Source organism: Rousettus aegyptiacus, unplaced genomic scaffold (assembly GCF_014176215.1).
Source record: "Rousettus aegyptiacus isolate mRouAeg1 unplaced genomic scaffold, mRouAeg1.p scaffold_m13_p_16, whole genome shotgun sequence".
Taxonomy (NCBI): domain Eukaryota; kingdom Metazoa; phylum Chordata; class Mammalia; order Chiroptera; family Pteropodidae; genus Rousettus; species Rousettus aegyptiacus.
Window position 1 is genome coordinate 44,381,984 of NW_023416291.1, and position 14,516 is coordinate 44,396,499.

At 59.3% G+C, this 14,516-nt stretch overlaps 1 protein-coding gene across 3 annotated transcripts; it reads right to left on the reverse strand.

Moving 5' to 3' along the window:
• Positions 1-1,058: 1,058 nt before the first annotated feature.
• On the reverse strand, positions 1,059-12,308 carry LOC107509231 (phytanoyl-CoA 2-hydroxylase interacting protein). 3 transcript variants are annotated; one of them, XM_016141600.2, is made up of 5 exons: positions 11,776-12,308; positions 8,080-8,273; positions 6,738-6,912; positions 4,823-4,940; positions 1,059-3,158 (listed from the first exon to the last, which is right to left on the reverse strand). In XM_016141600.2, the coding sequence occupies exons 2-5, from the start codon at positions 8,242-8,244 to the stop codon at positions 2,624-2,626; spliced, it is 993 nt and encodes a 330-aa protein (XP_015997086.1). In that variant the 5' UTR covers positions 8,245-8,273; positions 11,776-12,308; the 3' UTR covers positions 1,059-2,623. The 3 variants fall into 3 exon arrangements, with proteins under 3 accessions (XP_015997086.1, XP_015997088.1, XP_015997087.1); XM_016141602.2 differs by lacking the exon at positions 11,776-12,308 and adding an exon at positions 10,700-11,714; XM_016141601.2 differs by lacking the exon at positions 11,776-12,308 and adding an exon at positions 10,669-11,714.
• Positions 12,309-14,516: the final 2,208 nt, after the last annotated feature.

Genomic DNA, 14,516 nt, shown 5'->3' on the forward strand with positions numbered 1-14,516 from the left:
TGCTGCTCACACCCCCTTTAAATGAGCCTCCTGGGCATTCGTGACTCCACAGCGCCCCCTGGTGTTATTCAGAAACTGGGCATGGGCTTGGTCAGCAGGGAGAGAAGTGGAGACCCTCCGGAGGGCCGTTTCCTCTGAGAGAGGAGTCGTAACTGTCTCAGGTGCCTCTGGCACACAGGGTAGTGAAATGAGAAGATCCCAGTTCCTGATTCGAATCCTGGCCCCTGTCGCCTGCTGACTGTTAAGACATGGGCAAGCCTTTTAGCTTCTTTGTGCCTTGATTTCTTCATACGTTAAATGGGACACGGCACAGGGCCATGGTGGAGACTAAACAAGCTGACGTGTGAAAGCACCTGGCGTGCTGCCTGGTGCATAGTGGGCCCTCAGGAAGTGGTCCTTCGCCTGGCGCATAGTGGGCCCTCAGGAAGTGGTCCTTCGCCTGGCGCATAGTGGGCCCTCAGGAAGTGGTCCTTCGCCCGCCAGCTTCCCTTCCTAGCCCCAGGAGGAGCGCCCACCGGCCCTCCCAGAGCTCCGGGTGGCACACGTCCGTCGGCCCTGAGCCAGGCAGTGTCAAGGAGCCGACGCTAATTTTTCTGGAGCTCTTCCATTCCAGTACAGGATCGTCTTAATAAGTTCATAATAATAATAGACGCAGAGGTGACTCAGATCTGCAAACGAGGAGCCCTGCCTGGGGGGGGGCTGGGACATGGGCTCTGGCAGAGGCAAAGTCAGCGGCATCTAGATCTGACGCTGCAGTGGGAAAGGCTCCCAACAGGGGGGCCTGGGAACCTTCGTTAGCCCTCCAGATGGCTATAGGTTCTCCCCTAAGATGCCTCCATTTCCCCTTCTGCGAAGTGTGGGACAGCTCCAAGTGACCTCCAAAGTCCCGTCCACGCTGGAGACGTGGCTCTGCTTGCTGAGCCCCACTACCTGCGGCGAGATTTGGAGATCCTTCCAGCTGGCCGGTGCCACGGGGCCCTGCCAGGCAAGCCCCTCTGCGGTCCTGTAACGCGCCCACCGGCCCTCCCAGAGCCCAAGGAGAGGCGAGGCTCTCGGGCCATGGTGGTTTATTGATGCACATCGAAAGCACAGCACAGGCGAGCATGCCCCAGCCAGGGGCGGACAGGGGGCCAGGGGAGGGCAGCGGACCACCCCCATGACGGCGCTGCCGACGGAGGGGGAAGGGCCTGGGGGCCCATGTCCTCTCCTCCTCGCGTCTCCAAGGCCCCCAAACCTGATCCACGCCACAGAGACAGCTGACCGCACCGCTCCCTATGGCTACAAAAGAGGTGACCAGCTGTCCCACCGGCCCCTTACCGAGATATGGCCTTGTTGGCCTGCCGGCCCCTTCTGTCCTTCGTCACAGAAATCTGGCCGTCGCTGTGGGGGCTGCCCTCCTCCACCTCCATCACCCCCAGAGAGCCAGTCGCCTCCAACGACGCCTCGCCCTGTCACCCCACCCGGTCTGCTTGTCTCAGGGGGTCCACCCTCACCACCCTCACGACCCGTGCGAAAGTAGCAAATAGGTAAAAACATTGTTAGGCTCAGGAAATTCTTCAGTGAGAGCTCCCCGGGGAAGAGGCTCTCTGCCAGTAGGCGCGAGGAAGGGGTGGGGCGGGGGGCAAGGACAGCGCCAGTGGGCAGGGGCACGAGGCGGGGCGGCGGGGAAGCCACGGTCTGGATCACACACGGGCACACTGCAGTCACGCACCACGGCAGAGCGAGCGGGCGAAGCGCACAGCCGGGCGGGCGCCGGGGCCCTGCGGGGAAGTTCTCGGGTCTAGTTCCACGGCAAGTCCCCTCGGGGGGCAGGCAGCCCACTCCTGGCTGAAGAAGGGGCTCCTTCTGGGTCTCGGGGGTCTCCTTCCCCCTCCTCGACCTCAGCGGCTGCCATTCTGGGCCCCAGGGCTCTCGGCGAGGGAGAAGGTCTGCTGGAGTCTATGTCATCTCCAGATCTAGGACGGGAAAAATACCAACAGCCTGGATGCCCCAAAGCCAAGAACAAAAAGAGGGCCCCTCCCCGGAGCACAGGTGGCGAGGGGGGCCCGACTCTCCCCATGCGGGAGGAGGTGCTGTAAGTCAAGAGCAGCTGGGGTCACAGCAGTGCAGGGGACTATTTATAGGGGGGGAAGGGCGCCCCCAGGCCCAGCTAAGCAGGGAGGGGCAGCCTGTGGTGGACCTGAGCGGGTGAGTGGGGCGAAGGAAGAGCACCCCACAGCTCTCTGTGCCGCCTCTGGAGGCAGGTGAGCTACACGTGGGCTCCGGCCTGGAGGGGCTTCCCGGGGCGAGCCCGAAGGCCGCAGCCTCTGTGAGAAGGAGGCCTGGGATTGAGCAAGAAACAGCAGGACACGGACACCAGAGAAGAGGGGGAGTCTCCAGAAATCCAACCCCCCACCGACGGACTGAGGTTGAGAGCCTCTCCAAGTCTACAGGGCGTGAGTGGGCCGCGCCCGCCAAGGGGACCACCCTCTGTTGCCTCTAACGCCAAGGGGCGAGGGAGGGGGACATGGATGGCATGGAGGAGCAGGGGGACAGGGGAAAGAAAGCCAGCTCCCCGAACCCATGCCACCCAAGCCTGCCCTGCCCGTCCTCACGCCCCAGTCCCCCAGCTTCCCAGGAGTCCCTAGCGGCCCACACTGATGTTGCAGGTCTTGCAGCTGGGGTCTTTCTTGGCATCAGCAGTGGACAGGCTCATGAGCTGGTGGCCGCTGATCTCCCCCAAGGTGCCCAGGGACAGGTCGACAGGCTCGGTGTAGATGACTTCCAGGATGAGGTCCTGGGCGTGGCGGAAGACCAACTCGCCGTCCTCCACGCTGCAGGTCAGGAACTTGTTGCAGGCAATGTCCAGGAGGGGCAGGCGGTCTCGGCAGAAGCGGTCCCCCAGGGAGCCCTTGGGAGCCAGCACCAGGATGGCGTAGTGGTAGGCCGTGTACATACAGTAGAAGTCCGCAAAGTAGAGGTTGGTGCTGGGGTTGAAAAGGCGCTGGGCGGGGATCTGGAAGCGCCAGCGGCCGTAGGGGGAGTCCTGGGGGGGCTGGCCCGTGTTGAACTCCGTGTTGCAGCTGAAGAAGACGCCGTGGAGCATGCCGCTGGTCGGGGAGCCGTGGCTGCCGCTGTTGTCCTTCAGGTAGGGCTGCAGCATGTTCCCGCAGTGGGTCCTGCCCGCCCCCAGGGGGACGCCAAGGGGAGAAGAAAACGCCACTGGTTAGCTGGGCTGAGGCGCGGCTGCTGCGTGCCGCCGTGAGAGGGGAGCCAGCCCGGCTCCCGGCTCTCCATCGACTGCCGCCTCCACTGGTCACAAATAGAATATTCCAGAATGAGAGTAGGGAGGGCCCTGGAGACGGGCTGATCCAGCCCACTCCTTCACGGAGGAGAGGTCTGAACCTGCTGTTCCCCGGCTTAAAGCTGGCTGATGGCGCCTGAGTGAAAAGCAAGGTCCTCACGATCTGGTCTTTCTGGCTCTACCTCCTACCACCCCCACACCCACAGGTGTCACGGGAACCCCACCCCGGCTCTTTTCCGCCTCTGCGTCTGCACGGCTCTTCCCTCTGCCTGGCTGCCCTTCCCACCTTTCTCCCCCTGGCCTGGCAAACTCTTCTTCATCCTTCAAGGCCCAGCACAGCTGTTCCCTCCTCTCTGAAACCTTCGAGGAACATCAGGAACTTGTGTTCAACAAAATTTTGATTGCCCATGACGGGCGGGGCACCGAATTTTAGGCAATGATCGCGCATACTTATTACATCCCATCCGTCAGTCCTGTTCCCCGACAGACTCTGAGGCTGTCGGAAAGGGAACTTTATTCATCTAAAGATGGCGCCCTGGCACATACGGGCGCTCGCTCTCCCTTTCTTGTCGGCTGATAGAGAAACCCGAACTGAGCCGATGCCCTCCCCACTCGCCTCACTGCCTTCCTTCTTCAGTACAAACAACAAAGACCCCCGAGGCCTCCACCGCCCTAGGGTCGGGGTAAAGCCGCCTTCCCGCCTGATGCGGTGATAGAGACAGCACCGGGGCAGCTCGCCCTGGCCTGGCCGCACATAGGAAGGGGCTTGGAGCAGGGCCAGCCGGCGTGGGGAGGATGGGCCGCCCTGGTCCAGCGTCACTCTTCCCTGGTCCTGGCTGTCCTGGGTGACTAGTGCCGCGCTGGCCCTCTGGCCTCGGGCTCCCCCTGTGCAGGCCGAGGGTACCGGGTGGGATCATCTATTGGCTCGAGCATTTTTAGATGGGGAACCCTCTCCCTTTTCCTAAAGAAAATTATACATAGGCGGGCCGTGGGCAATGGAAGCGAAGTGCTCAGGCGGAATGATGGGTGTGGGCTTCACCAAGTCCCATCCTCGGATTTCCTGGACCACCCTACGGGCTGCCGGAGATGCGCCCTGGAGCCTCAGGCCCCCCAGCACACAGTGAGAAGACTGCAACCCTTCACACTCAGAATCCGCTCACACCCTGAGTCCCCCTCAAACTCCTCCCCTCGGGACCCAGCGCCTGAATCGGATGGATAGCTGAGCTGCCACATTAGGACCCAGTGATAGGAACCGCCCCCAAGGGGGGTCCCGCCCAGGACCTCACTTGCTCAGGCCTGTTTGCACAGCACCCCAGGCCATCCCGAGCACCCTCTCCTCCCCTGGAGCCCAACGCCAAGCCACCAGCTGCCTCCCCCCAACCCCCCACCGCCAGGGCCAACCAGTAAAGGGATGGCCTGGAGACTCCATGAGGAAGGTCTGGTAACTGGCAGGGTTCGGGGTGACGCCAGACAGCCCGGGCTGGCCTGGGCGGCCGAGGGAGGCAGGAGGGACCCGATGGGCCACGCGGGGCCGCGCACCTGGCGTGCTGGAAGTACTCCTTGTGATGGTTGCGGTAGAAGACGGAGAAGCGCAGCATGCGGCCAGCGATCTGCTCGGCCTTCTCCTGCAGCTGCGCCAGGTGCTCCTTGGCATAATCTGCAAGAGTGCAAGCGGGTGAGACGAGAGAGCCGGGCGGGGACCACGGCCCGCCCTCGTTCCTGCCCCCCACGCACGGACACACCGGCCCACCTCTGTGCCCAGAGCAGCGGGGAGCGCCGAACAGCCACAGCACCTGGGGCCACAGGAGAATGGGCCGGCCGGACGCTGTCTGTCCTCGTGCCAGAGGCTCAGAACTCTCCGCGTCAGGCCTGCCCGGTGATACGAGCAGGAGGGGCAGGCAAAAGAAGGACCGAGCGGGGAGAATTTGAAGTTCTTTGGGGACAACCACTTGAACCCAGGGGGAGGAGGCTGCCCCCACGACCATGGGCAAGCCCGTGGTCACTGCAGGCGGGCGCTCACACGACCCTTCACGCTCAGAATCCGGGGTAAGTGTTTAGGCAGACCGGGTCTGGGGTGATGAGTCCACTTGAGCATCCAAAGAAAAGCAGAAAAGCCTGGAAACAGGGTCGTGAAACTGGACCCTCCCGAGAACCGGGGAGCCAGGCAAGGCTACTACTAGCCTGGACAGCACCTTTGTACAAGTTAGGAAAAGGTCCCCTTGCCTCCTAGCTGACGCGGCTCTGGCCAGGGTGCTGGGTTTGGCAAGAGGAGTGTGCACTGGACTGCACCCATCCCCAGCTCCCTTGTTTGAATCAAACTCCCACTACACATGGAGTTCTGAGGTAAACCAAGAGGCTTTCCCCACAGGGAAAGGAAGCACGTCCAGAGTGTGGAGTTTGCAGCTGAGCTAAGAAAAAGCGCCACTCAGAAGAGAGCGGCAATTCGAGGAGATGGGGCACAGAACTTGGCAGAGGCTGGAGCCAGCAGCCTCACTGGCCCGGGGCTAAGAACGTCCCCTGCCCCTTCCTTGTGACAGAGAGAGATCTAGGGCAGTTCTCATCACGGACACCGAAAGAACGGAACATCATGGGGCAGGTCCTGGGTCATCGGTGACCAAGTACGCGTGAGCCTGGCGTTTGTTCGTGCTGGAATTTGCAAGCTAAGTTCTGCTAAGAAAGTTGGTGGGACCACCGAATAAGGCTTATTTCCCCGGGGTTAAGTGGAGGCTCAAGACAAGCGAACCGTGATTGCTCCACGAAGCATCATCCATCGACCAATGATCGATAAAAAAAAAAATGCGGTCTAGCCACACCATGTATATTATTCCACCTTAGGAAAGAAGAAAATTCTGACACATGCTACAGAATGGATGAACCTCGAGGACATGATGCTAAGTGACTAAGCCGGTCACGGAAGGACCGATACTGTGTGAGTTTCCTCTCACGAGGTGCCGAGAGTGGTCAGAGTTACAGACAGAGGCGGAATGCTGGTTGCCAGGGGCCGGAGTGAGGGGAGAGGCGGAGTTGTCTTTAATGGGTACAGAGTTTCAATGTGGCAGGATGAACGCTCCAGGAGATCGGTTGCGTGCCAGTGTGAACGTACGTAACGCTTATGAACTGTACACTTACCAATGGTTAAGATGGTAACTGTTACGTCGTGTGTATTTACCAAAATCCGAAAACATACGCTTGGGCCAAGCCAGAAAAGTGACTCCATCCCTCTATGGAAGTGGGGTCGTCACCGTGATTAGCCGAGCGCACGTCCGCCTCCTGTGTCAGGCTGCGGGCTGCAGGCTTTTGAGGGGCAGGGGCAGGTCTCCTCCCCCTGAGTCTCCCCGGTGGCCTAAGCCTGGTGCTCGTGGTATATGGCAGGTGGTCATGGTGGCTTGTGGGCTAAGATGAAGCCCCCCTCCCGAGCATAATTAAACTGGCTGTGCCCACAGGAGGGCCTCACCCCCGGTGCAGAACTCGACCGTCTCGCTCCAGCCGGACACCAGGTACTCCCCGTCGCTCTGCTTCACGGCGGTCTGCACGGCCACACTGTACTCCGTGCGGGGGCTCAGGAACCAGTGGCCTCTCACCGTCATGGGCAGTGGCACGGCTTTGGCCACAAGCTTGGTGGGGACATCCTGAGACATGGGGTGCAGACAGAGAGCCAAGAGTCAGACTGGGAGTCATGCCCACCCTTGGCATGCCCTCAGACCAACACCCCCAGACGGCCCATGCCTCCTGAGGAGGGCCAGAGTCTTAAGGACTCGATGGCTCGGTGCCCTGGACACCACTTGTCTGCAGAAGCAAGCAGTGGCCACTGGGAAGATCCTCCCCAGCCTCCACCCCTCCTTGAGGCCTGTTCTCTTGGGAACTAAGGAGAAACGCCACTGGGGTGGAGGCCTGCGAAGTTGAGGGTGGTGAGACCTCTATTTTCGAGGGAGACTTCGAGAGCTCTGCACACTGCAGTGCCGTCTCCACGGCAACGGCCAATGCTGAGAAGCCAGGGAGGAAGGGAAAATATGCCTTATTCTTTTGGGGGGGGATGGTTAAGGGGGTGGTGTTGAACATTCACGTCACCGTGGCAACTGGCCTGCCAAAAGACACCCAGATAGAGGAGCCAGTTCTAAAGAGAGAGAGGGTGAGTAACCCACATGATGCCGTCGTCGTGGGAACCGGCTCCTTCCCACCTCGCTCTTCTCCCTGCCTCTGCCAGCTTAGAAGATGGGAGCCTTCTTCCCACTGGCCCCCACGGCAGCGTTAACGCAGGAGAAGGACGCCCTGGCCAGCAGGGGACCCTCTCATGTTCCTTTTCTAAACTCAGCAAATAGACCAGAGGGCCAGGGGTAGAGAGGGGGATCATTGAGGCCCCAGCAAAGGGCCCCACCCCTGCCCACGGGCCACGTCGCACGCAGTCAACGACAAGGCTGCTTGCTGAGTCGGGGGCCCAGGTGAGATGTCGCGGCCCCGCCCCGGGTCTTCCAGGCCCCCAGCCTAGCGCCCCAGTCATAGTGCCGGTAACGGCGTTCGGTTCGCTGAGCCCTGAGCCAAATGCCACACAAACGGTACCTCACAGAAGCCTCTCACCAGCCCGCAGGGGCTGGCATCCTCATCATTCCCTTTCACCAGGGAAAGAACGCGGGCTCAGAGAGGTTCAGTAGCTTTCCCAAGGCTGCACAGCGAGAAGAGCCCGGATCGAACCCGACCTCTGCAAACCCACAGCGCTCACCGCCAGGCCCTGTGCTACCCTGCCCCCCTCAAGAGCGGGCGTGGCGGAAGAGGCGGAGGCCGTGGCCTCCCTCACTCACCCGGTGCTTGAACTTGTTGGAGTTCTTATTCTCCTTCTTATTGAGGTCGATGAAGTAGTGGGTGACCCTCTCCAGGTCGCTGTTCTCCATGGCCCAGGAGATGCGGAAGGAGTCACAGGTGATGTTATTGACCTCGATGCTGTGGGGCGTGGACAGCAGTTCCATGCTCCCCTCCTGTTTGGCTCCTGTGGGGACTGCGAGGAGACGGAGCATCAGCCCCTCCCTCCCCATCGCGGAGTCTTCTGGAATGTCTTGCTCCCGGCATCCCTTGCGAGGTGGAAACTTGAGGACCCGTTGATTGCACCTGCTTCATCACGTCTGACGGAAAGATTCCATGGGGAAGACTGGCGGGGGGGGGGGGACAGAAGGTGGGACGGGGTGTCCCCCACGGGGGGGGAACTGGGCTCTCCTTGGAGGGGTCTGCAGAGCAGATGGCACCTGACAGGTGGCGGAGGCAGGGGGCGCTGCAGACGCGAGGCAGGACAGATTCGCAGCAGATGGAGCCGAGGAGGGAGCCCTCAGCCAGCGGGCGAGACACGGAGAGAGGGGTGGGGGTGGAGGGAACAGCGCGAGGTGCAGGAGAGACAGGAAGCGCCCGCCGAGGAGGTGGGGGTCAGGGCGCAGGCGGGCTCAGGGCACCAGCGGCCATGAGGCCAAGGGTGCCAGGAAGGGCCCAGGGCTCTGGGGCTCAGGCCCCCCTCCTCTCTGGGGTGACTCCACAGGGGTCACCATGACATAGGGCTGGGCGTGCAAATGCCGCAGAGACACACGTGGATGCACTGGCTTGTGTGTGTGTGGGGGGGCGGTTATCACAAGCCACAGCCCTTCTCCCACCCCGTAACTATCCCTCATTCCCTCTCAGACATCCTCTATGGCTTTACTTCTTAAAATAATTAGTTTTACCTTTAACATCTATTGCAGCTGACTATGTACTAATGATTTCACAAACGTCATCTCATGCAAGCTCACGGTAGGTAGATACTATTGTCATCCCCATTTTACAGATGAGGTAGCTGAGGGTGGAGGAACGAAGATGCCCAAGTCCATACAGCTAGGAAAGGGTTTGAACTCACGTCTCTCTGACTTCAGAGCCCAGGCTCTTTATCCTTAAACTAAGGCTGTGTCTCCGCGTGTGAGAGTGGGCGTGTGCGCGTGTGCGTGCGTGGCACACATGTGTGCACAGGTACACGTGGACCCCGCGAGTTATTTTTCCTCCTCCTGCCCTTCTCTTTTAAGCGATGGCGTTTTCTCTCACCTCCCCTGCTCGGTCACTTCTTCCTCCCCCAGCTGCTTGCCCAGGTGTGAAAGGACCATGCACTCCACCATCATGCTCCACTGTGCTTAGCGAGGAAGTGCGGACTCCCAGCCTGACTTTGGCCTGGCTCATTAGAGCTCTGGGGAGAAGGGTGGGGAGCGGAGCGGGGAGCAGCGGAGAGGGGAGGGGCTGTCTCTGGGACAAGAGCGGGAGTGTGGGCTGGACTTTCTCCCAGTGGAATCCATGCCCCCCCTTCTTCCTCAAGCCCAGCCCGAGCAGCCACAGGTTCCCAGAGCTCAGCTCCTTTTCAGCTCCTCCCCTCTTCCTCGCCCCTCCTCGCCCAGGTGCTAAGGGTGAGGGTACCTAGTGCCTTCAAAAACAGTACCTCTATTTATAGCTTCCAAAAGATCCAGCCCACACTCGCCTGTCAATTAAGCCTGCTCCAGAGCCTGGCACCTCTAAATTAACTCACAGGCTGCCTGGGTGGCAGGCACAGGGTGAAGAATATGAGTGACGGCCCTTATCTGTCCCAGGGTGTCACCCGGGGTGTTTCATTTTAGCTTCCCACCCTAACGTAGATGCCTGTCTGTTGAGAGGGTCAGCCAAATATCAGTGGCTTCATGCACAGGGAATTCTACGGTAAATAAGCATGAGGGTGCTACTGGGTGCACTCCAAAATAAAGCAGAATGGGATCGGGTGTCTAGAAACATGATAATAAACCAGTTTGTAATTCACAGGGACAGGTGTGGAGCAGTGGAGAGTTGCCGCCCCCCGGGCTCCCACTGAGCACCTCCCCGGGAAGACACATGTGTGCCCCCGCGTACACACACACGCAGCCATGAACACAGGCACAGCAACACAGACCTGTCCCACCCCAGGGAGGGCCTGCGCAGCTGCCTCCTACCCACACGGAATGCGGTCCACGCCCCCACTACGGGTGGGCACTTGTTCCTGCCTCAGCCTCCCAGAGACGAGGCGGCCATGCCTGGTGGCGAGGTCTCCAGGACCGGCTCGTCCCTTCCCCTCTGTGGTTCTAGGAGAACTGAGACCACTTCCCACGGAAGCTTGGGAAGTGCCTTGAGTGACCCTCAGAGAACAGCGAAGCTGGGCCGACCAAGGGTGGGCACGAACTCCAGTTCTCCAAACCCAGATGACTGGGGAAGGGCAGGGTATGAGGGACAGGTTGAGACAACACCTGAGAAACACCCACACTCCCATGTAAATCCACCCTGACCCAAGCATTCACACACCCACATGCAGGTGAGCGCGTGCGTGCGCACACGCAGGCGCCAAGTACGCCCACCCACGCCGGCCGCCCACGGGGCGCACACACCTTCTCAGGCATCCTCATCCCGCACGCTCACCCACGCACACTCGGGAGCTTCCCGTCACTCTCCACGCTCTAAGACTGTCCTGCAAGGTCCCCTCCGCAAGCTGTCACTTCCACGCGGGCCCACGCATGACCGTGTCCACAGGCTCGTGCACACGCATGTGCACGCGACCGTCTCACGAGCCATATTTGAGGGGAAAAAAGAAACCACAGGAACCAGCACGCACGTGTGCCACCTCCGTAGAAGGCAGGCGCCCCGCACGCCCGTCTGCGGCACACTCACGCACACGCCGACCTCTGCCCACATCCCGGCGTTCACTCCCAAGTCTCCTCCGGGCTCAAAGGCACAGACTTCGGAAAGGTGTTTGTCTCTGGACACACCGCCAGCCCTGAGCCTTCACACGCCAACAGGTTTGCACACCCACGCGGCTCTGCCCACAGAAAGGGGCGTCTGCCCACACTCTCCACCTACCCACCGGCTTCTGCTCCAGAGTCACACCTTCCCACGTAGAAACCCTCTGTCGATATGGACTCCCACACACATGACAAGCGATATGTCCACCCCATAAATATACTGCTTCGCACTGCCCCTCCTACATGTACCCGCAAGCTACTCCGAGAAGTGATCGCCCACACATGTGCCTCACATGTACGAGGAACATATATGTTGCTAGACATGCTACACGGCAGTCGAAACCCACACATGAGCATAACTGCACGCAGACAGAACTATCTACGCAAGCAACCCTCCAGGCTTCTCGAGAGCATGCATTCGCCGTGCACGCACTGATACCCTTTGCCCATGCCCATTCAGAAAAGCCACTGCGAGCCAAAGGAAAAGCTGCCCCCCACCCCACTGTCCCTCTGGGCACCGCTGACTGCAGCAGAATGGTCACGGGGTGACTAACCTCACCCGTGGTGCCCGGAGACCGGATCCAGCTGTTAACCCCTCGGCCAAGGGCCTGGGGGGAAGGGGCAAGGTCGTTGGCCCCGGCAATCCAGGTGGGCACGGCAGGCAGCGTCAGGACCTTGGTGCCCCCCCGGCGTCTAGCCCCTGGCCACCCCGGTTCCTCTGGGCAGCAGGATGATCTTGGGAGGAAGGGCACTCACCTGGCTCCACCGGGCTCTGCGGAGGAAGACTTGGAAGGGAGGGAAGGGAGAGCCCTCTGTGTGGATGGCCCCCCGGGCAGAGGGGCAGCTGCCAGACCCTGGGTCACAGGCGGCAGGGCTCACTGGCTCCTCTCACTCCTTTTACAGCTGCCAAGAAGGTTTCTTCCATGCCCCACAGGCAGCCCCTGCCTGCTCCGCAGCTCCCCGCTGGCTGGCCCCGGAGAGGTGATGTTCCCAGCCGAGCGAGCGCAGGGAGACGCAAGAGCGAAATCAAAGCAGCGTGGAGGAGAGAGAGGCAGAGAAGGCGAGAAGGAACGGGAGAGCCACACCGAATCTGGCTCCACCAATGGGATCAGCGGCTGCCCAGCGTCAGGTGACAATAAGCAAGCTTGGTCCCTGTTCGCCCGGGCTGGTGGGAGGGGGAAAGGGCAGAGGGTCTGGAAGGGAGCTCCTGGGATGTCCTCACAGGCAGAGGCGGTGGCTGCTCCCTTTCCTGTTCCTTCAGGAAACGTGCCCTTAGCAGAAGTCATTCCAACACACCCTTACTTGGAAATCTCTCACTTGAATGCAGCCCCTAAACTTTAGGATTCTGGGAGAGGGGTGGGGCTTAGCCCAAGGGCTTTGGGGAGCTTAAGGCAAAAGTTCTGATTAAGGGGAAGGGGTATCTGTGCAAGGGCAGGATCCAGGTCTGAGGGGAACTGGGGAGTGTGGAGAGGGTCTGTCTTAGTCTAGGAGAGGGTCTGTCTTAGTCTAGATTCTCTCCTTGGGGCCTTTCATTGATCAGTGGCTCCGTTTTCTTACTAACTCTATCAAAAGATATCAGACCACAGCCCCAGGAACCCTAGCGGTCTAGGGAGAATTGTCTGGCTACCTAGTTGTCCCCAGGGAAAGGGACAAGAGAGAAGTTATGGAGCTGTGCAGGGTAGGCAGAGACAGGAACTCGGGGGTGAGAGGGACACTTGGGGTGTTCGCATCCCAGCCACCGATCGGGGCTCAGAGGAGCCGAGCCCTGAGCACTTTGACCAGAATGGGGACTGTCTGCTCTCTTATCTACATGAGGCTTTTCTACCACCAGGAAATGAGGACCCTCAAGGAAGAACACTCAAGGAAATTTGAATCAAGCCACCAACATGAATATGCACCATGTGGAAAAGCATGAGCTTTGCAGTCAGACAGGTATGGTTAAAATTCCTGCTCTATCACTCTCTAGCTGGGTGACCTTGGACAAGTTACTCAACCTCTCAGTCAGTTTCTCTATCTGTGAAATGGGATAATAACGCGGGCTTATTGTCATCATTAAATGAGATCAACACGTAAATCACTCAGCTCCGGACCTGGCGTGCAAGAAGCGCCCGGGGACCTACCAGAGCTGTTTCCATTGCCATCATATTGACAGTGTCTGCCTGCAAGGAGCCCATAGTCTTTTAGGGGAGAAAAGATGGACATTTCGAGACACAATTAGGGAACAAGAAGTAGACAACTAAATTGCAGGTACAGGTAAGAATTTTGAGAAGAAGGAGTCAGGGCCAGTTCCGGGGCACCGGTGGGGCCCAGCCAAGAGGAGATTGTGGAAGCAGGAGTGTGGTGGGGGGTCCAGAGGGCTGGGGACAACAGACCAGGGACAGCAGACCATGCAGGCAGGTCTCAGGGGAGGGCCTCGGAGAGTCATGGAAGGCATGAGCTGAGCCTAAGAGACACTCGCTGAGAGGGACTCAGGGGCTGCGAGCATCAGCTGAGAGGGACTCAGGGGCTGCGAGCATCGGCAGCAAAGATTAGAGCAGGTGACAGTGGACAGTGGACAGAAAGCGAACAGTTCACAGAGACAGGCAGAAGCCAATCCCACCTAACTGGGTGTGGAGAACCCGAACAAGTTTGGTCGGATCCCGAACCACAGAATGCGGTCTGGTGTGTTACTCTGAGGCAGGATTCAGCACTCCCTCGGCCAAACAGGAGTAGGTCCCGCCCCTCGCACACCTACGCTGAGACGGTGAAACTCCCAAGAGATGCCACACGTAATCTCACGGTTAGGGCCAGCACCAGACATCTGTGCCAAAAACCTATCCCTACCACCTCTCTGGAAGGGAAGCATGAGGAAAAAGCCAGTTTCTTTCTGCCTCAGTTTCCCCCTCTGTGAAAGGAATGCTAGTCCCAGCGTGTCTCTGCCTGTCACTTTGTAGAGAGCGCGCGTGAGATCATACGTCCCAAGCAGTGAACAATAGCCCTCTGAACATGCTTTTGCGGAGCTGCATGCTGGCGTCAGGTGAAGGCACCAACGCTCTCAGGGGTTTCGCCTCTTCTTGCCTCAGAGGACTTCTCTGCGGATCACATGAGGAAGCACATGGTGAGAAGAAAGCGTCACGTGCCAAACATAACTACCTCCGCGTGAAACCGAACGACTGCCAAGAGGCACCGCTGCTGCATTTTTATCTCTAATAACCTTTTATTACGAGTAAGATGCGATCGTGGTGGAACGATGAGATTTAGTTCCAAAACTTAAGAGAAAATTAAAGTCGCTCATTTCCTCACCATTCAGAGATATATGCCTATGAGAGACATAACTTTATTAACAAAACTAGCAAGTATAAATACTGTTTTATAACCTGCTTTTCTCACTTACCAATATCTTATCTGTTCATTCCATCGTATTTCTGCAGTATCGTTTCAACTGCTGGTATGTTCTATTGTCAGATGATACACCTTTTTGGGGGGAGCCAATCCCCTACTCATCTAAATCAAGTTAT

Bases quoted from the DNA above. Each gene is read 5' to 3' on its own strand.
- LOC107509231 (XM_016141600.2), bottom strand. From the start codon at position 8,244: ATGGAACTGCTGTCCACGCCCCACAGCATCGAGGTCAATAACATCACC. The intron at 4,941-6,737 runs GTGAGGCCCTCC...GCACTCTTGCAG, and splicing joins GGTCGAGTTCTGCACCGGGG to ATTATGCCAAGGAGCACCTG. The intron at 3,159-4,822 runs GTGCGCGGCCCC...GGGGGCGGGCAG, and splicing joins GAGTACTTCCAGCACGCCAG to GACCCACTGCGGGAACATGC.